This window comes from Camponotus vicinus, unplaced genomic scaffold (genome assembly GCF_025532165.1).
Source record: "Camponotus vicinus isolate PSW18456_S1 unplaced genomic scaffold, iyCamVici1.0 SCAF_5, whole genome shotgun sequence".
Lineage (NCBI taxonomy): Eukaryota > Metazoa > Arthropoda > Insecta > Hymenoptera > Formicidae > Camponotus > Camponotus vicinus.
Genome location: NW_028141977.1, coordinates 8,732,406 through 8,749,953, shown reverse-complemented (window position 1 = coordinate 8,749,953; position 17,548 = coordinate 8,732,406). Strand labels below are relative to the sequence as shown.

The following is a 17,548-nucleotide window of genomic DNA, read 5'->3' as shown; positions in this document are numbered from 1 at the left end:
TATGAGATTAGTACCACACAAGAGAAGAAAATTTCAGTTTACAGGAAAATGGTTGTTCCAGAGTGACACTTAAATCGTAGTACTTTCTGTGTTCTTAATGGAATAGAAAGAAAAGTACTCTAGAATAGAATAAAAATCTGCAGTATTTTAGAGTTTATTACTATTTCAAATTAGCTATAAAAAAATAATATATTAATCTGTACATATTGTATTAGTATTAATTTCATCGCTAAAAGAATTTTAATGAGCACGTTTGTTGTAAATAAGGTGAATAGAAGGTGCACGTACATTATGATTTATTAATATATAGTATAAAAAGTTCCGCACATTTCATGTGAAAAAAGTGGCTTCAAATTAGCTGAAATTAAAATATGTTATGGTTTAAGTGGTGCTGATTAAAAATTTTCTCGTGCAAAAAATCTGAAAATCAAACATAAAAGATACGATGATTTGAAGTGAATAACATTAAAGTTCATATTGAAGAATAATATTGAAGAAATGTGCTTTTTGATATAGATTGAATTAATATATAAATATTTGGAAAAAAAAGAAAAAAAATATGTGTGTGTGTAATATATGCCACTTCTACAGTATTTAATAATTCCAAACCCTTTCTACCATATATGTATGCATACGTGTGTGTGTGCGCACGCGTGTGCCTGATCTAACACACACACACACACGTATGCATACAGGTATACACGCACACGCACGACAGAGAGGGTTTTGAATCATTAAATACTGTAGAAATGGCACACATTATATATATATATATATATATATATATATATATATATATATACAGGATGAGTTTTAATGGTTGTGTCAATCTTTTTATCATACGGGAGATTACCGATCGCAATTTTAATAAATTGATTGATACATAGATGTCAGTTAATTGAATCGACCGTGTCGAAGACCAATATATAATGTGTACAATTAAAGCAAGTTAAAAGCTGAAATTATGTAGTGTGGATTTATTATTATTATTAAAGCTACGCATTTATTATTATTATTATTATTATTATTATTATTATTAAATGTATATGTTATTATATTTATTATTATTATTATTATTTTACTGTGATCAAATTAGGGATTTATTATTATACATATTCGATATATTAAAGCGGAAGAAATACATATTTAAAAATTCAATTCAAATTTAACACTTTAACGTTTTATGTAAAACTTTATTTCAAATTCCGCATTTATTTTTATGATAAATTTTTATTGTTTTATATGCTAAAAATATGCAGCAAAAAATTTTCTTCCTTCTTAAAATAAAATTACGCAATTGTTTTATAAGAATGTATTTCTTGTGGAACAATTGCGTGATTTTATTTCAAGAAGGCAGAAATACTACATATCTTTAGCGTATAACAATAATAAAAATTTTTATCATAAAAATAAATGCGGAATTTGAAATAAAGTTTTACATAAAACGTTAAAGTGTTAAATTTGAACTGAATTTTTAAATATGTATTCTTACTGCTTTAATATATTAAATATGTACACATAGCTTTAATAATAATAATAATAATAATAATAAATATAATAATATATATATTTAATAATAATAATAATAATAATAAGTGCGTAGCTTTAACAATAATAATAAATCCATACTACATAATTTCAGCTTTTAACTTGCTTTAATTGTACACATTATATTTCGGCCTTCGATACGGTCGATCCAATTAACTGACATCTATGTATCGATCAATTTATTAAAATTGCGATCGGTAATCTCCCGCATGATAAAAAGATTGACACAACCATTAAAACTCACCCTGTATATATATATATATATATATATATATATATATATATATATATTTTTTTTTTCTTCTTTGAATATTTATATATTAATTTAATCTACGTATTTAAAAACAAGCATTCTTAAACTTCAATAGCACTCACTTCAAACCATCAAAGGAACTTTTGATTAGCACCACCCAAACTATCACATATTTTAATTTCAGTCAATTTGACCGAAGCCACTTTTTTTATATAAAATATATGGGATCCTATATGTATGTACATACAATCCAATTGCGCCCATATATGGACTCGTGAAATCATCTATATCAAATATTACGTTTATTGAAACTTTTTCGAGCACTTATGCTTATAAACGTTAATTAAAATTGTTTTATTGGTCAAAAAATTTTCATTAGCATTTATATTTTGCTGTCTAATGAAATAGATTGCAAAAATTGACTATGACTTGATTTATGTAAGAATGTTAATATTAGGCTTTTTATATGAGATAATAACAGTTCTCTTTATGTTTTATAATTTTCAAATAAAAAGTTCTACAAAGTATGTGTGTGTGAAACAAAACCAACCTTGTTGCAAAATAACACTAGACAATTGAATCTAATGTGGAGTGGTATTGCTTTTCATGTACACTGTACAAAATGTAATTTAATATCACAGTTGAATAATAGTACGGAATTATATTTAATTTGTACCATCTGGTCGTGCTCTGCCTGTAACTTTAGGCATCTTCTTGTTCGTTGAGTCTTCTATCTCTTTAGGTTTATAATAATGAGGCGCCACTTCTAATAGCCATTTGCTTTCAATTTCTGTCACCTGTTTAACATACGATTTTTTTTAATGAACACAACATAACTTTTAAATTTATAAACAGATTTAAATTTAGACAAATTAATTATATTTTTATATATACCTGACGCATAAATTCCTTGGTAGTAAAAACAAGTTCATGATAAAGAAGCCAGCGTGGAAGTTCCTGGAATAAAGAACTATTTGGGTGTATAGCGACTGTTTGATTATGCTTCGCAGTCTTATAATGACCTCCCTTTGACAACCGTGCCACATGGTAAAAATAACCAGCTGTAATAGCCTAAACAAAAATATTTTTATTATATTTTGCAAAATAACGTCAGTTTATTGTAATATATATACACACCTTTCTAATATTAATAGTTTCTGTGATACCTGAAACTAATTCCATCTCTACACGTTGCATTAAACCTACTAACTGTTCTCTAACGTCTCTTGCTCGTTTCATGGATCTGAAAAGCAAATCATAACAAAGTTATCTTATGAAACTTTGTTAATATCATATTACTAATAATTAATTAATATACCTATGTTGTATGAAATTTTCGTAACACCAATGTGTGCTAAAATCACTCTGTGCCCATTGATTATATACATTAAGAAGTGTCAGATGATCACCACCTAATACGTAAAAATTTTTGCGCGCAGCATCTGCATGTATAATTTTGTCTTTTGGTCTATAAAAAATAGCGCCATTTACTGAGAGCATGGCCGCAATAGTTGCTATCTCTTCCGAACAGCGGTATTTTTCACTAGCTAATAACATCTTAGCCATCATTGGATCCAGCGGAAACTCAGCCATTCTACGTCCGAGTTTTGTTAATTCTCCGCGATGATTGAGCGCGCCCAACGCATAGAGTTGCTCCAGGGCCAAAATTAGTGTTTCAGGTGGCGGAGGATCCAAGAAATCAAAGTGCATCAGATCATCGATACCGAGAGCTTTCAAAGTGAGTACCGCATTACCTATACAAACATAAATAAAATATTTTGACTAATTATATATAAATTTAAGAATATTATATAATTATATATATATATATAATATTAATTATTAAATAATTATTAATATTAAATAATTATACATATATATTATTATAAATATATATAAAATGAAGAACTTAAGAATATGAAAACATAACATTGTTATAATTTAATAATGTACATTTTCGTTAAGTCTTACCAAGATTAATTCTTTGAATCTCAGGTACAGTGCTATCTTCAAGTTCGTGTTGATAGGCCCAAGCTGTGTAGAGACGAAAACACTTGCCGGGTGCTACTCTACCAGCACGCCCGGCTCTCTAAAATGTTTTTTGTTCTCGTTGAAATTTTGTATATAATTAAAAAGAAAAAAAACATAGATTTTTAAGAAAAATATTACCTGACTAGCGGATGCTTTACTGATCGGTACGATTATTAAGCTTTCCATACCGGTGCGTGGATTAAAATTGTTTTGCTTTGCATAGCCAGGATCTATTACATACACTATGTTGTCTATGGTCAATGATGTCTCTGCTATATTAGTCGCTAATACTACCTTAAAGATAAAAGAATTTGAATTATATATATATAAACTTTAAAAGAATATTATATGGTTTTTTAAGAGAATATTACCTTTCTCGCACCAGGTGGAGTTGGTTGAAATATCTTAATTTGCATATCGCTTGGTAAATTCGCATATACGGGTAAAATTAGGAGTTCTGCCAACTTGCTACCCAGTCTTCTCACTCTCTCCTGTAATATTTCCTGACACGTTTCAATTTCTTCTTGTCCTGTATAAGAAAATAAATTTTCATTATATTTTGCAAAAATATTTTAAACATGCTAATACTTACCAGTCAAAAACACCAATATATCTCCTGATGGTTGTGTTGTGTGAATTTGAAGAATGGAAACTACACACGCCTCAATATAATCTGATTCCGGTGCCTTTGTATAGTAAATATCGACGGGAAAACGACGTCCAGGTATCCTAAATATAGGTGCATCGTCGAAAAATTCACTAAATTTTGTAACATCCAACGTAGCTGATGATATTAATAACTTTAAATCGGGACGAAACCTCGCAATATCTTTCACTAATCCAAATAATATGTCAGTATGTAAAGTCCGTTCGTGTGCTTCATCAATTATCATTACGCTAAAAATATAAAAAAAAAAAATAGGTATAATAAGTTCAATATGTTAAAATCAATATATTAAAACTCAACATTTCTGTATAATATTTAGACACACACAATTTTAATTTGTTAAACATTACTCACAATTATCTTTAATTTTTTTTGTTTATTCTTTTTTATCTCGTTTTGTTTTTTTTTATTCAACTTTATTATGTCTTTATCTTGATAACTCTTATTTTTTGATTCTATTAACGATGTTTATAAATATATACCTATACGACGCTAGATCAGGTTCACTGAGGAACTCTCTGTGCAATGTACCATCAGTCATATACTTGATACGGGTGCGATGCGATGTACAATCTTCGAAACGAATAGCATATCCAACTTCATTGCCCAATTTAACGGCCATTTCGTGAGCTACTCTTGCAGCCACCGACATCGCCGCTACTCGCCGCGGCTATAGCATGAATAGAATATGTTGAAAAGTTATTTTACCTTTAATAGATAAATAAAATCGATTTAAAGTTGCTACTCGCCTGCGTGCATCCGATAATTTTACCATCCTCTGCAAATCCAGATTCGTACAAATATTGTGGAATCTGAGTGGTTTTCCCCGATCCCGTTTCACCCTCTATTATCAAAACCTAATATTCAAAAATGTAATGCTTCTTGTATTCTATAATATTGTTTATTACCAATTTTCTGACTATCTACTTATTTACCTGATGATCCTTGATAGCTTGTATCAAGTCCTTTCTAAAAGGATAAATGGGTAGACTCTTCTTTGTTTCCTGTATCGTTTGCAAGCTTTTAACATGTGCAGGTGGACTTTCCTCACGTTTTTTCTCCCTATCATGTCCTGGCATATGTAATACTTGAACAAATTCTATCATTTCATCCTCCATGAGAAGACTATATTCTTGTTGAGCTACAAAAAAGAATTATAAAATTATTTAAGTTAAGAGAAAATATTATATATATACAAATAATCACTCACTTTTAATGGTTAATAATATATACCTTTTCTATCTTTAGCACCAAAACGAAAAACAGCTGATGATATCTGATCTGATTCCCATTTACTTTGTTCCGACTGTGGGGGCTCTTTGTCAACATCAGGTTCTGGTTCCACCTTACCCTTCTCAAGAGGCATATGATAACGCTGAATACGCTCAAGCTCCCTTGCCTTTTCATGTTCTTTTGCCAAATACAATAATTGCTTTTTTCGAGATCTTTCATGCTTTTCCCTTTCTGTTAAACTATTAACAAGTATATTAGTTATAATTAAGGTTTTAAAGTTAATTATAAAAAAAATCATCTCTGTATAAAATTACACTTCTTCTTCAAATAAATATTCGTCATCAAGAATATCAGCCTCCAATTCTGCAACTTTGTCCTCTTTACGTTTCTCCAAATATTTTCTACGAGATTCAATTCTCAATTTTGGTACTAGCTTTTCTTTTGCATCAACCTCCATAATTTTGAGTCTTTTAGCTGCTTCGGCTGCAAGAACAGAAAATATATATTTCAAAATAGAAGAAAAGAATTTTAAAAAATTCTTTTCTCGCTGCAATATTAATTTATATATAATGTAATATATGTAACTCTCTCTTTCTTGCTGTATTAGTTATGATTAAAGGTAAAGAAATGGGTTATTTTCTTTGCAATTTACCGGTTCCAGAACCACTAGGCATAGCAATTTTGCGTGTTTTGCTTTCATCTCTGGCTTTAAGACGGTTAGCAAAACTATCTCTCTCCTTGATATCCTTCTGAAGTTCCTCTTCATCAGAATGTACAAACTCCATCACGTTAATTTTGATACTACTCAGTAAGTTTTCACACACATTGAATGGCTCACAAGATTCTATATCCTATGCGTTTTACGAGGAAGTATTCTTTATTTTATTTTGTTCAATTCCTCAGCACCTGGAAACTTTTCATAAGAGTCCCATCATAGCATACATACAATCCGCCATTTTTTATCAAAATTCTACGAAAGAGAGATATACGAAACATATTTAATAGACCAATCATGATGAAGGAATCTTCGTCCTGATTGGTAATTAAAAAAAAAACTAGGGCGCATAAAAAATGGCGGAACCAATCACAAATTGTTGTCTTATAACGCGCTCTGATTAGAAAGTCTCTATGTATTATGACGCCATATTTGGTCATCCCCATGTACGAAATAACTCCATCAGAAGCTGAAAAGTCAAGACTCTTGTGGGTCTTTACTTGGAATATTTTCGCACTTTTCCATCAAGCTTTGACTAGAGACCAGTATCAAGAGACAGATAGATAAGAAAAATACTCTACATCTATGCTGGTACCATATCAGTCAGGATTTTTACAGAATTCATTGTCACTGTCCTGCCACAATTATTGTACATGTGTTTCCTCGAATTTGAATGATATTTATCGCGTCTTTGCACGTGAAATTGTTGATAACAACAGAGTGATAGTGAGTTATTAAAATTCCAAACGACTCTCCGATATTATTTATTCGTCATTAAACTTTTCGCAACAGCTTTTACGCAAAAAAAGTATCAACACATTACAGAGGACCGAAAAAATTATGTAGTTACAATGGTTGCAAGCACAGCGACTGATATGACTGGATCCATATACCATGAGCGACAAGTAAGATTTGATAATATTATGTATATTTATAGATTGTTGTTATGCATTTATGCATAAAAAATATGATACAACAAAAAATGTTTTTTAATAGAACGTTAATAGAATTAATAAAGTACTTTTTTTCTTTTTAAATTGATTTGTATACATACATGTGTTTTATATGCGTATTAATTTAAGTGATTACATATTACTGCGTATTAATTTAAGAGATTACATATTAAATTGTAGGTGAAGGAGCTATGTGCATTGCATGCACTAAACAATTTGTTTCAAGAACGTGGCTTTAGCAAACAGGAATTAGATCAAATTTGTTACAGTTTAAGTCCTGATGTATGGATTAATCCTCACAAGTCACTATTAGGACTTGGCAACTATGATATTAATGTTATTATGGCTGCTCTTCAAAGAAGAGGACGTGAAGCTGTATGGTTTGATAAACGTAGGTCTGTATTGTATCAAGAAATAAAATTATATATATATGAGATTACAATTATGAACACTTAAGAATTTTTATTTTTTATAGGGACCCTAAATGTCTTTGTTTAGACAACATTGAAGGTTTTATTCTTAATGTTCCAACTGAATATAAATTAGGTTTTGTGTTACTTCCTTTGAAACGACGTCATTGGATTGCTCTAAAAAAGATTCATGGTGCCTTTTATAATCTTGATTCAAAATTGGACTCGCCACAATTAATTGGAAAGGTTATTAAATGCAAAATTAATTTTATCAAGACAAATATATTTTTATATACATTGTATATATATATTTTTTTTTTGTTAATATTAATTATATACATTCTTTTATATCAGGACAACGATTTACTCATATATCTAAAGGACCAGATAGATAGCAAGGAAAAGGAACTGTTCCTCGTTGTTTCTAGAGAAATTGACAGCAATCAAGGATGGTTAATAGACACATGTGAAAACAAAGATGACAATAACATGGATCATGATTCCATTAGGTATATCGAAGATGGCTATCCAGATTTAGATTTAAAGAAATCAGAGTCCAAAGAGATGAATGAAAATGAAAAATTTTTAGACAACAAAAATTCCAGATAATTGAAGTTATCATGCAGTACTTAATTATTTATTTTAATTATTTATTCATTGTTATAATTTTTAAGTAAGAAAAATTGATATAGTTGTTGCAAAGAAAGACTTTAAATTATGAAGACAAAGAGAAGGAAGAAGTGAGAAACAAAAAAGGAAAATTATGTATAATAAGTGTTTCACTGAAAGTGTTTCACAATAATATTTCCATTCCACATAATGCAGATAGAATGCAAATAGAATTTCTTTTATTTATTTTTCTTAAGAAAGTTATTTGTGTATATGTACCACATTGTGTAATATCACATGATGTATATCATGTACAATTTACATAATACATTTTATGTGAAACAATGCAATTTAAAAAATAATATGTAAGATATATAGCATTTAGATATTTATTAAAAATGAAAAATGTTACTTTATTAATAGGTAACATGTATAAGAGAATAATATCTCGTATTTATAATAGCTATTCACATGAATTGTGAAAGGGTATTTATATGTACACGTATCGTGATATTATTTATTGTGATAATCATCTGTTATTTTATGGCTTGTGTAAATAAACATATTATAAAATTATTATGAAACATTTTTAGATACAATCACATATAATTTTTACACAATGTGTGTGTTATAATTTACTTTATTAATGTGATTTGTGCTCTCTCTCTCTATATATATATATATATTTATTTATTATTTATATTAGAATATAACATTTATTTTTCATCATTATGGATATATATTAGCATATTTAAATTGAGATGACTTAAATGATTTTAAAAATATCTAATAATTGATTAGTGACTATTTTTGTTATTATACAATCGTAAAAGTAAATTAATTTTAGCTAATGTAAATCCATTATATAAAATACACATACATGTGTGTATAATCACATATGACATTGTTATTGCTAAATTACCACTTTATTGCAAGTGCTGTATTCATCTTTTGTATCTCATGATATTGTGTACTGAAATATGCGCTAACTTTGTCTGTATGTTCTCCTCCCAGCCAAGTTTTATACAAATTTTGCACCACTTTGTTTTCCTCGGGTCTGCTCGATGGAAGTTTATGATAAACATTTTCTAATATCGATGCAAGTTCTCGGGGTTGAACATTTCCTTCAGGTCTTATTTGTGCTCCACCATTTAAACAACCTAACAATAATGATGACATCAAGAAACTTAACAAGATTTCTTAACACTCAAAACTTAATGACTTATTTTAGATAAAGCAGTAGTTACCACATGGGCATGCCATAATTTCCACATAATCATAAACGCATTTGCTTCGTTTCACCTTCTGAACTATATTTTGTATATTCCTGAATCCATTAATAATAGCAAACTTTAATAACACCTGATCATTTCGCTTCAATTCTGCTTCCTGGAAGTCGGGATTTCTAAGATTTTTAAAGTCTACCACAACGTTCTCCTCATCAAAAAGATTCTTTGCTGCATAACGGAAAATAAAATCCGCGTAACCACCTGATCCCGATCCGCTGTGACCCCATAACCTGTTTTCGATTTCTTTATTGTAGGAACCAAATGGTTGTTTGATTTCACCTTCATCTATTTCGTTTAATACTAGACCATCTTCATTGAGCATTTGTTCCAATTCAACTGAAAAATAATATAAAAATAAACTATACATTTATGTACATATACATACATTTTAATGATTTCTAAATGATTTGGTGTAGAAATATAATAGAATTATAATATGTGCATACTTGATGTTATGACGCAATCTACATCTCTTGTCTTTTTTTGCTGGTTATAAAAATCTTCTCTAGAAGCTTCCAATTTTTTGTCATAACAAGGCATTACAGTTACATGATATATTTGTTCTGGTGAAAGACCCATATTTTCAGCTAAGTGATATTTTACTAAAGATCCCATAATTTGTTGAGGTGATTTTGTGACACTTATATATGGTAATATAAAATTTCCATGAGTTTTCTCTGCGTAACATACCCAACCTGTCATAGAAATTAAAATTTTACAAGTTTTAGGAATAATCAACATATATTTTTATTAAAGCATTTCTTTCACCTGGGCAAGAAGAAGATAGCATTGGTATTTGATTTTTGATGCCTTCTTTATTAGCTTTATAACGTTCAACGAATTCTTTTGCAGCTTCTAACAAAACAAAATCATCAGCCACAGTCATATCTAGTACTGTGTCGGCTCCTAATTTATAGAAGAAACCTGCCAATTTACAGAGAGTTTGCTCAGGTGTAAGTTCATAATGTTGTGCCAGTGACAATACAGGTTGCACTGATAGGCTCACTACTATATATTTGAGATTTGTACTTCCTATATTCTATAAAAATACAAAAAAGATGATGATTAAAAAAATGCAATAAATTAAAATGTAAATTGTATAAATATAGTAGTCTATTATGTATCTTAGACAGTATTTAAATATTTTTAAGGTTTCAATGATGAATTATATTCTAAAAAATTATAATATATTCTGCTCCTAATATTTGCATATCATATTTATTTACTCACCTGTTGAGCTAACTTATCCTGAAATACTCTGAGCAGTTCTTCTTGACTTTGTTGAGTAACTAACACACTCTCAGCAGATGTAATGCAACCACTACATGCTAAACAATCTGCGAGTGTGATTTCAACTTTTTGTAATTTTTCAGGTTGTCTAATCTATATTATAAAATAAACTTTATTAAAAAAATTCTAACATTTCTCTTTAATATAAATAAATGAATGTTAAAAACATTTACTTCATTAATAGCCAAATTATCCGATTGTATTTTTATTTTTGCACCTGTTTTGCTTTTATTTGATTGCATTTCTATAGGTTTAATGCATTCCTGTAACAATGTAACATAAATATGATTGAAATTTAGAATATGATTTGGTCATGGATAATTGAGAAGATGACATCAATTATTATATACCTGTGATGGAGTGATAAAATCATCCAAATTTGTAATCTGCAATGCTCCGCTAAATCGTGATGCCATTTTTATCCAAATTTAACTCCTATACGAATATTTTCTGTTAAAATACAATTTATATAGAAAAAACTGATTATAAAAAATTTCCCTTTATAAAAAACAAACTTTAAAAAAAATAATAGAAATTATTAATATTCCCTATTTATAGCACATATTATTTTTTTTATAAAGTCATACAAAAATATTAAACACAAAATATTAACAAATTCTTAGTATTAAATAATAAATATCTTAATGTTATGTCATAATGTGTGTCATTCTAATCAAAGACACTGTATATAACCTCTTCGTTATACTTATAAAACACATATTCATTAAAATCACATTCATTAACAAATTTTTGCAACTCTATAAGTAAACATTTTCTGTATTAAAATTCATACATACACTTGAGCCAAAAGTAAAATTTGTATACAGCAAAAAAGTAAAGAATATTTTCATCAAATTCCAATACAAAAAATTTTCTCCTTTATTTACGATCAACACATCTGTCCTCTCATGCCATATGACTCATTGACTTGCGCCTGAGACATCGCAACCATTCCATTGTGCAAAGTATTCGTATAAGCATCATCAAGGGTGCGATTCGCTTATATAAAATAATAATGACTGAAGTTAGAAAAGATGATGTTGTAAAAATTCTTCACACCTATCCGCTTTGTAGAGTGAGTAAAATGCATCTTCATATTTAATTTATTTTATTAATTTTGCTAAATAAGTAGATGCGGATGTGACAGTATATGTGAATGGGAGATCAATAAGAAAGAAATATGTTGAAAGTATATGTTTGCTTCATATTTGTTCAATCGACTTTTCAAATTTAAAGTCGAGATTATACGTATTTTTATCAGCTTTTAAATAAATTATATAATTTTAAATATATTATTATTAAACACACATATATGTATATATATATACATATATATATAATTTTATTTAACATAATAAATGTAGTCATTTTAAAAATTACGTACAATAGTATTTATAAATATTTGAAAAACTGTTTTTTATCTCCTTTAAACTTTAAGTTTTATCTTTTATTCTTTAAACTTTATCTTCCTTTTATCTTCCTTTAAATTTTTTTAAAGATTTAATCTTGTTGTTTTATATATATATATATATATATATATATATGTGTGTGTGTGTGTGTGTGTGTGTGTGTGTGTGTGTGTGTGTAATTTTGATAAAAATTATAAATATGTTACATTGTACGAATTATATCATAACTAGTTGAAATAAATATATTTAAATATAAATTGTTGAAATTTGTGAAATGATTTATTATAATAATAATTATATTATATTAATTTGATTGTATATTTATTTTGACATTTTTATTTACAGAAATGTGATATGTCAGATGAAATGAAGCAAGAAGCGATGGAATTATGCGTAACTGCAGCAGAGAAATATGCAGACAACTATGAGAGCGTGTCTCGAATGATCAAGGAAACAATGGATAAAAAATTTGGCGCATCATGGCATACTGTCGTTGGAGAAGGCTATGGCTTCGAAATAACTTATCAATTGAAGCATCTTTTGTATATGTATTGCGCCGGCAATTTAGCGATATGCATTTGGAAATCTGCATAGTGCAACTATGATAATGGTAATGCATTTTTAACAGATTATATGTGTGAATTTACTCGAAGTATTTGTAAATGTGCGTAAAAGATATTTGTATTATATATAAAATTATGTGACAGCGATATAAGAAAAGGTATTTCTTATGTGTCTCATAAATGTACATGGGTCCAATTTGTATTTAAGTTGAAATATTTATATCATAATAATTAAATGCGGTTGCATATTAAAGCAACATTATAAGATATACTTAGGACATAACAATTATAAGATATATTTCCACGGGACATGACAAACTAAAATAATGTGTACTCTTTTTTTTGTAAGAAGAGATAAGTAATATATATTTAAAAAATTTATATACATGATAGTGTATAGAGTTACAATTTAGTTTTTTAATCGAAAATTCATCAAAAACCTGTAACTGTCCTCCATACAAGAACTGCTGTATTACCTCCAATAAATATGTACAATAGTGACTTCTCTTGATATGTAATTGCACACGCATAAGCTTCTCCAACAATTACTTGGAAGGGTGGTCCAAATTTTTTATCGAGATTATCTTTGATCATACGAGCTGCGTGTTCATAATTTTCTGGATACTTTTCTACAGCAGTGACACAGATTTCTATGGCCTCCTGTTTTATGTCCTCTGGCATGTCGCTATGCTAGAAAAATCTTTATTATGATTAAAACCGAAATATTTCAATTGAAATTATATGACATTATAAAGTATTTCAATTTACTTTACACAATGGATACATATGAACTACCAAAGCTACAACATCTTTCTTTACTTCTCCAGCCCACATGTTTTTATAAGAATGTTTTTTTTCAATTATTTTGTATAATTTTATTATATAAACAGTAAAACTGATTGGATATTGTATATTTTATGTTTTCAATAACTAAGTATATTTGGTTATATTAAACAATACAATTAAACAAACGAATATATATATATATATATATATATATATATATATATATATATATATGTATATATGTTATCATAAAAATTTGCAAACTTATAGACGAAGAATTATTCTAAATAAATAGTTAACAAATAATAAAGAGTTAAAACGAAGAATTATTTTAAATAAAATAGTTAAAACAAATTTTAATAAAAAAAAAAATATATATATATATATATATATATATATATATAATATTTTCAAGAAATTATATTAGTAAATTATATTACTGTATTTATATATAATATTTTTACATGGAAGGTCCTAGGAGGAGCGAATATCTGATTAGTTACGCCATGTTGTTTCTCTTATTTCGTCATATATATATGTATATGTATGTATAGCTTTCTTTACTTTAATATTTTTTAATTCCAAGTTAGCTATTTTTCTCGGAATACAAGATTCCCCTTTTGTAACATAGTTGTTGCTAGATCAGAAAATCAAGTGCAATATATAATCAAAAAAAAACATCTGTACAGAGAGAAGACTGAGAGATGTCATGGCCCGCTTTTAGGTGATCCCTGGAAGCGATACTCCCTCTGTGGACATTAAAAACGTGAACATGAACTACAAAGCCAATGTCCACGAATGTTCTCAGAGGGTAACATATATGTCTCTCTGATAATATAAATAATATAAATAAAAATATAAATAATTGAATTAATAATAATTTATTATATTATAAAAATATTAGTATGTTATTTATTATATTATAAAAATATTAGTATGTTCTCTCTTTCCACGCTATTATTTATTTATGTGTGTTCTTTTTCTTCTCAACATCATTTATTTATTTTTTATTTATTTATTTATTTATTTAGCTCGCTCTAAGTCAGTCTTCTAAAATGCAAAACTAAATATTATAGAATTTGACTTTGAAAATAAAATAATCGAATAAATTTAAATAATTAGCATAACGAAAGATTCCGTGATAAATTATTTAATAAATAATCAATTTTAATTAATTAATGAAAATACTTCTGAAATGAAAATACACGGTGTTCGACTTTGGCAATACAAAAAATAAACAGTAACGCGCTATGTTAAAGCTTTAATATTAGAATTAACTATATTTCGACCAATGTTTTAATTTTCTCAATCCTTGTTATTAAACAATATACAATTTAATCGAAAATCGATTAAATGATAGAAATCCAAAATATTAAATAATTACTTCGATCGTTGCAATTTTTACGGACAAAAAAAATAATTATTATTATAACATTTAGAGTCACAAATATATTTCATCCGTGTTACTTTATCGTTCTACTTGACAATCTAAATGTAATTTGGATTGTGAGAGAACACGAAGTAAATCAATCGAATTATAGATGCAAATAATTAGCATAATGAAAGGATAAATTGTTTAATAAATAATCAATTTTAATCAATAAATTAAAATACTTCATTAATTTAATATTCCGCGATAATGTACATTTTATAATATATAAAATATTTTGGCAATGAATTATTGATAACACGGTGTTCGACTTTGGCAATATAAAATATAAACAGTAGCGCGCTATGTTTCGGCTTTGTCATCATTCGCACGGTGACTCTCGAGTAATAAGGTAGTGGTGAGAAACGTTTCGTAATGTATTGTAATTTTTTTACTAAACACGTTTACGATTAGTATCGAAACATAATTTGCTTTAAATATTAATATAAATTAATTAATTAAAAATTAATTCACGACATGAAATGTATCGCAACTATAAATCTTTATCGAATCGCAATCATTTATTACCGTGATTAAAAATTGAAACAAAATAATTAATATAACACATTAGAGAAAATATTAGACAATAACATATGAAATTATATAAATGAGATACAGATAGCATTGTAATATCTGCATGTCGATTGTGAAACGATTTATATAATTTCATATGTTATTGTCTAATATTTTCTCTAATGTGTTATATTAATTATTTTGTTTCAATTTTTAATTTTCTAACGAGTAATATAGTGATACGCCGTTAAATTTCTTTTCTAGATACGATCGCGATTAACATCGAAAAATTATTTATTATAACAATATAATTAATTAACTTTTATAAATAACACATAATTAATATCTATATACATACCGCGACGAAAATTCTCGAATCGCATATTTCGTAATTTATTCATTTAATTAATTATAATAAGAATCATATATATATAGTAACAGAAATCTAAAATAATAAATTATTATTTCGATATGAAATCGATTTTTACGAGCAAAAATTATTTCTTTAATATTTATAGATATTTATAGAGTCGAATATAATATGTCTGCGACGTTTTATTGTTTTATTTTTCAATCATTGAAATATAATTCGGATTATAAGGACGCACAGTAAAATAATTGAATCGTGGATCTAAACAATTAATATAATGTAAGGCTCCATGATACATCATACAATCTTTTAATAAATAATCATATAATTAAAAAATCTATATAATCTAAAGTACTTCTATATACTTTAATATATTCCATATGTATATGTATATATATATACATATGTGTGTGTGTGTGTGTGTGTGTATGTGTGTGTTTGTGTGTGTGTTAAAGTACGTAAAATATTTCGATGACGAACAAGACAATAACACCGACCTTGGCGGCGTAAACAATAGCGCGCTAATGTTTATATGCCATAGTCTTGAAAAATGTTTCGATAAAAAAATAATAATAACACGGTCTTTCGGACTAATTTTCTCGGCTCTATTATTATTCGCGCGACGACACTCAAAGAGTAAAGTAGTAGTACAAGGCGCTCCGTTAAATCCTTTTCTAGATGCGATCACGATCAATATCGACAAATTATTTGCTGTATCAAAATACGTAAAATATAATATAGTATAATATAATATAATATAATATAATATAAAATATATGTATTGTTTACGCCAAGGTCGGTATTATTGTCTGTTCGTCATCGATATATTTTACGTACTTTAACATATTTATATTATATTATATTATAATATAAAATATAATATAATATAATACAATATATTTCGATATGACGAACGGACAATAACACGGTGTTCGGCCTTGACGATGTAAACAATAGCGCGCTAGTCATACGGTCTTGGTATCATTCACACGGCAACACTCGAGCAGTAAAGATCGTAGTGCGAAATACGTCGTATATTCTTAAATTAATTATTAATTAAACAATTATTGTATCATGACTTTCAATTTTATTAAACTTTCGATCCTATAATTCGTATTAATATACATGTATTGCATATATATATCAATAATGAAAACAACATTTGTAATGAATTAGTATTTAATTTGATTTCATAAAAACGAATCGTACTTCTCTATCCCTTGTACAATATATTAAAGTGCGTCTCTCGTAATTATTCCGTGATCGGGAGTGCCGTGCAAAGTGTCTACGCAATTGTTTCTACATATGACTAAATATAATTAATTGTTTGTTCGCGAGTGAACATGAGTGCTGTGAAGGTGCAAGCAAAGGATGAAGAAAGAAGAAGGATATCTGGAAAAGTATCGGACAGCCAGAGAACAGTGAGAGAGCCTGAAGCAGCCAGAGAGATATGCGGTGAGTAATTTATAAAAATTATTTA

The 17,548-nt window shown here is 27.8% G+C and overlaps 5 protein-coding genes across 7 annotated transcripts; 2 read left to right on the top strand and 3 right to left on the bottom strand.

Annotated features, from left to right (window-relative positions):
- Positions 1-2,282: 2,282 nt before the first annotated feature.
- L(2)37cb (DEAH-box helicase 16 lethal (2) 37Cb) lies at positions 2,283-6,680 on the bottom strand. The gene is made up of 14 exons (XM_083100642.1): positions 6,385-6,680; positions 6,047-6,215; positions 5,733-5,971; positions 5,435-5,640; positions 5,249-5,356; positions 4,982-5,169; positions 4,425-4,729; positions 4,204-4,361; positions 3,971-4,126; positions 3,773-3,890; positions 3,120-3,555; positions 2,939-3,044; positions 2,696-2,872; positions 2,283-2,598 (listed from the first exon to the last, which is right to left on the bottom strand). Exons 1-14 carry the CDS (start codon positions 6,515-6,517, stop codon positions 2,467-2,469), a joined length of 2,631 nt encoding a protein of 876 aa, XP_082956768.1. The 5' UTR covers positions 6,518-6,680; the 3' UTR covers positions 2,283-2,466.
- A 190-nt stretch (positions 6,681-6,870) lies between these two features.
- Josd (Josephin domain containing) lies at positions 6,871-8,995 on the top strand. The gene is made up of 5 exons (XM_083100649.1): positions 6,871-7,173; positions 7,240-7,352; positions 7,581-7,795; positions 7,876-8,056; positions 8,165-8,995. The coding sequence occupies exons 2-5, from the start codon at positions 7,299-7,301 to the stop codon at positions 8,417-8,419; spliced, it is 705 nt and encodes a 234-aa protein (XP_082956775.1). The 5' UTR covers positions 6,871-7,173; positions 7,240-7,298; the 3' UTR covers positions 8,420-8,995.
- Positions 8,996-9,043: 48 nt separating this feature from the next.
- On the bottom strand, positions 9,044-11,914 carry LOC145972227 (putative cytosolic Fe-S cluster assembly factor AGAP009023). 2 transcript variants are annotated; one of them, XM_083100643.1, is made up of 8 exons: positions 11,796-11,914; positions 11,349-11,448; positions 11,172-11,261; positions 10,939-11,091; positions 10,477-10,747; positions 10,155-10,403; positions 9,667-10,044; positions 9,044-9,579 (listed from the first exon to the last, which is right to left on the bottom strand). In XM_083100643.1, exons 2-8 carry the CDS (start codon positions 11,412-11,414, stop codon positions 9,338-9,340), a joined length of 1,449 nt encoding a protein of 482 aa, XP_082956769.1. In that variant the 5' UTR covers positions 11,415-11,448; positions 11,796-11,914; the 3' UTR covers positions 9,044-9,337. The 2 variants fall into 2 exon arrangements, with proteins under 2 accessions (XP_082956769.1, XP_082956770.1); XM_083100644.1 differs by having other exon boundaries at positions 11,349-11,433; positions 11,796-11,908.
- On the top strand, positions 11,812-13,625 carry LOC145972232 (dynein axonemal light chain 4-like). The gene is made up of 2 exons (XM_083100653.1): positions 11,812-12,073; positions 12,753-13,625. Exons 1-2 carry the CDS (start codon positions 12,014-12,016, stop codon positions 12,999-13,001), a joined length of 309 nt encoding a protein of 102 aa, XP_082956779.1. The 5' UTR covers positions 11,812-12,013; the 3' UTR covers positions 13,002-13,625.
- Positions 11,888-13,919, bottom strand: LOC145972231 (dynein axonemal light chain 4-like). Of its 2 annotated transcripts, none has more exons than XM_083100650.1 (3): positions 13,739-13,919; positions 13,447-13,660; positions 11,888-11,997 (listed from the first exon to the last, which is right to left on the bottom strand). In XM_083100650.1, exons 1-3 carry the CDS (start codon positions 13,802-13,804, stop codon positions 11,888-11,890), a joined length of 390 nt encoding a protein of 129 aa, XP_082956776.1. In that variant the 5' UTR covers positions 13,805-13,919. The 2 variants fall into 2 exon arrangements, with proteins under 2 accessions (XP_082956776.1, XP_082956778.1); XM_083100652.1 differs by having other exon boundaries at positions 13,447-13,670; positions 13,739-13,827.
- Positions 13,920-17,548: the final 3,629 nt, after the last annotated feature.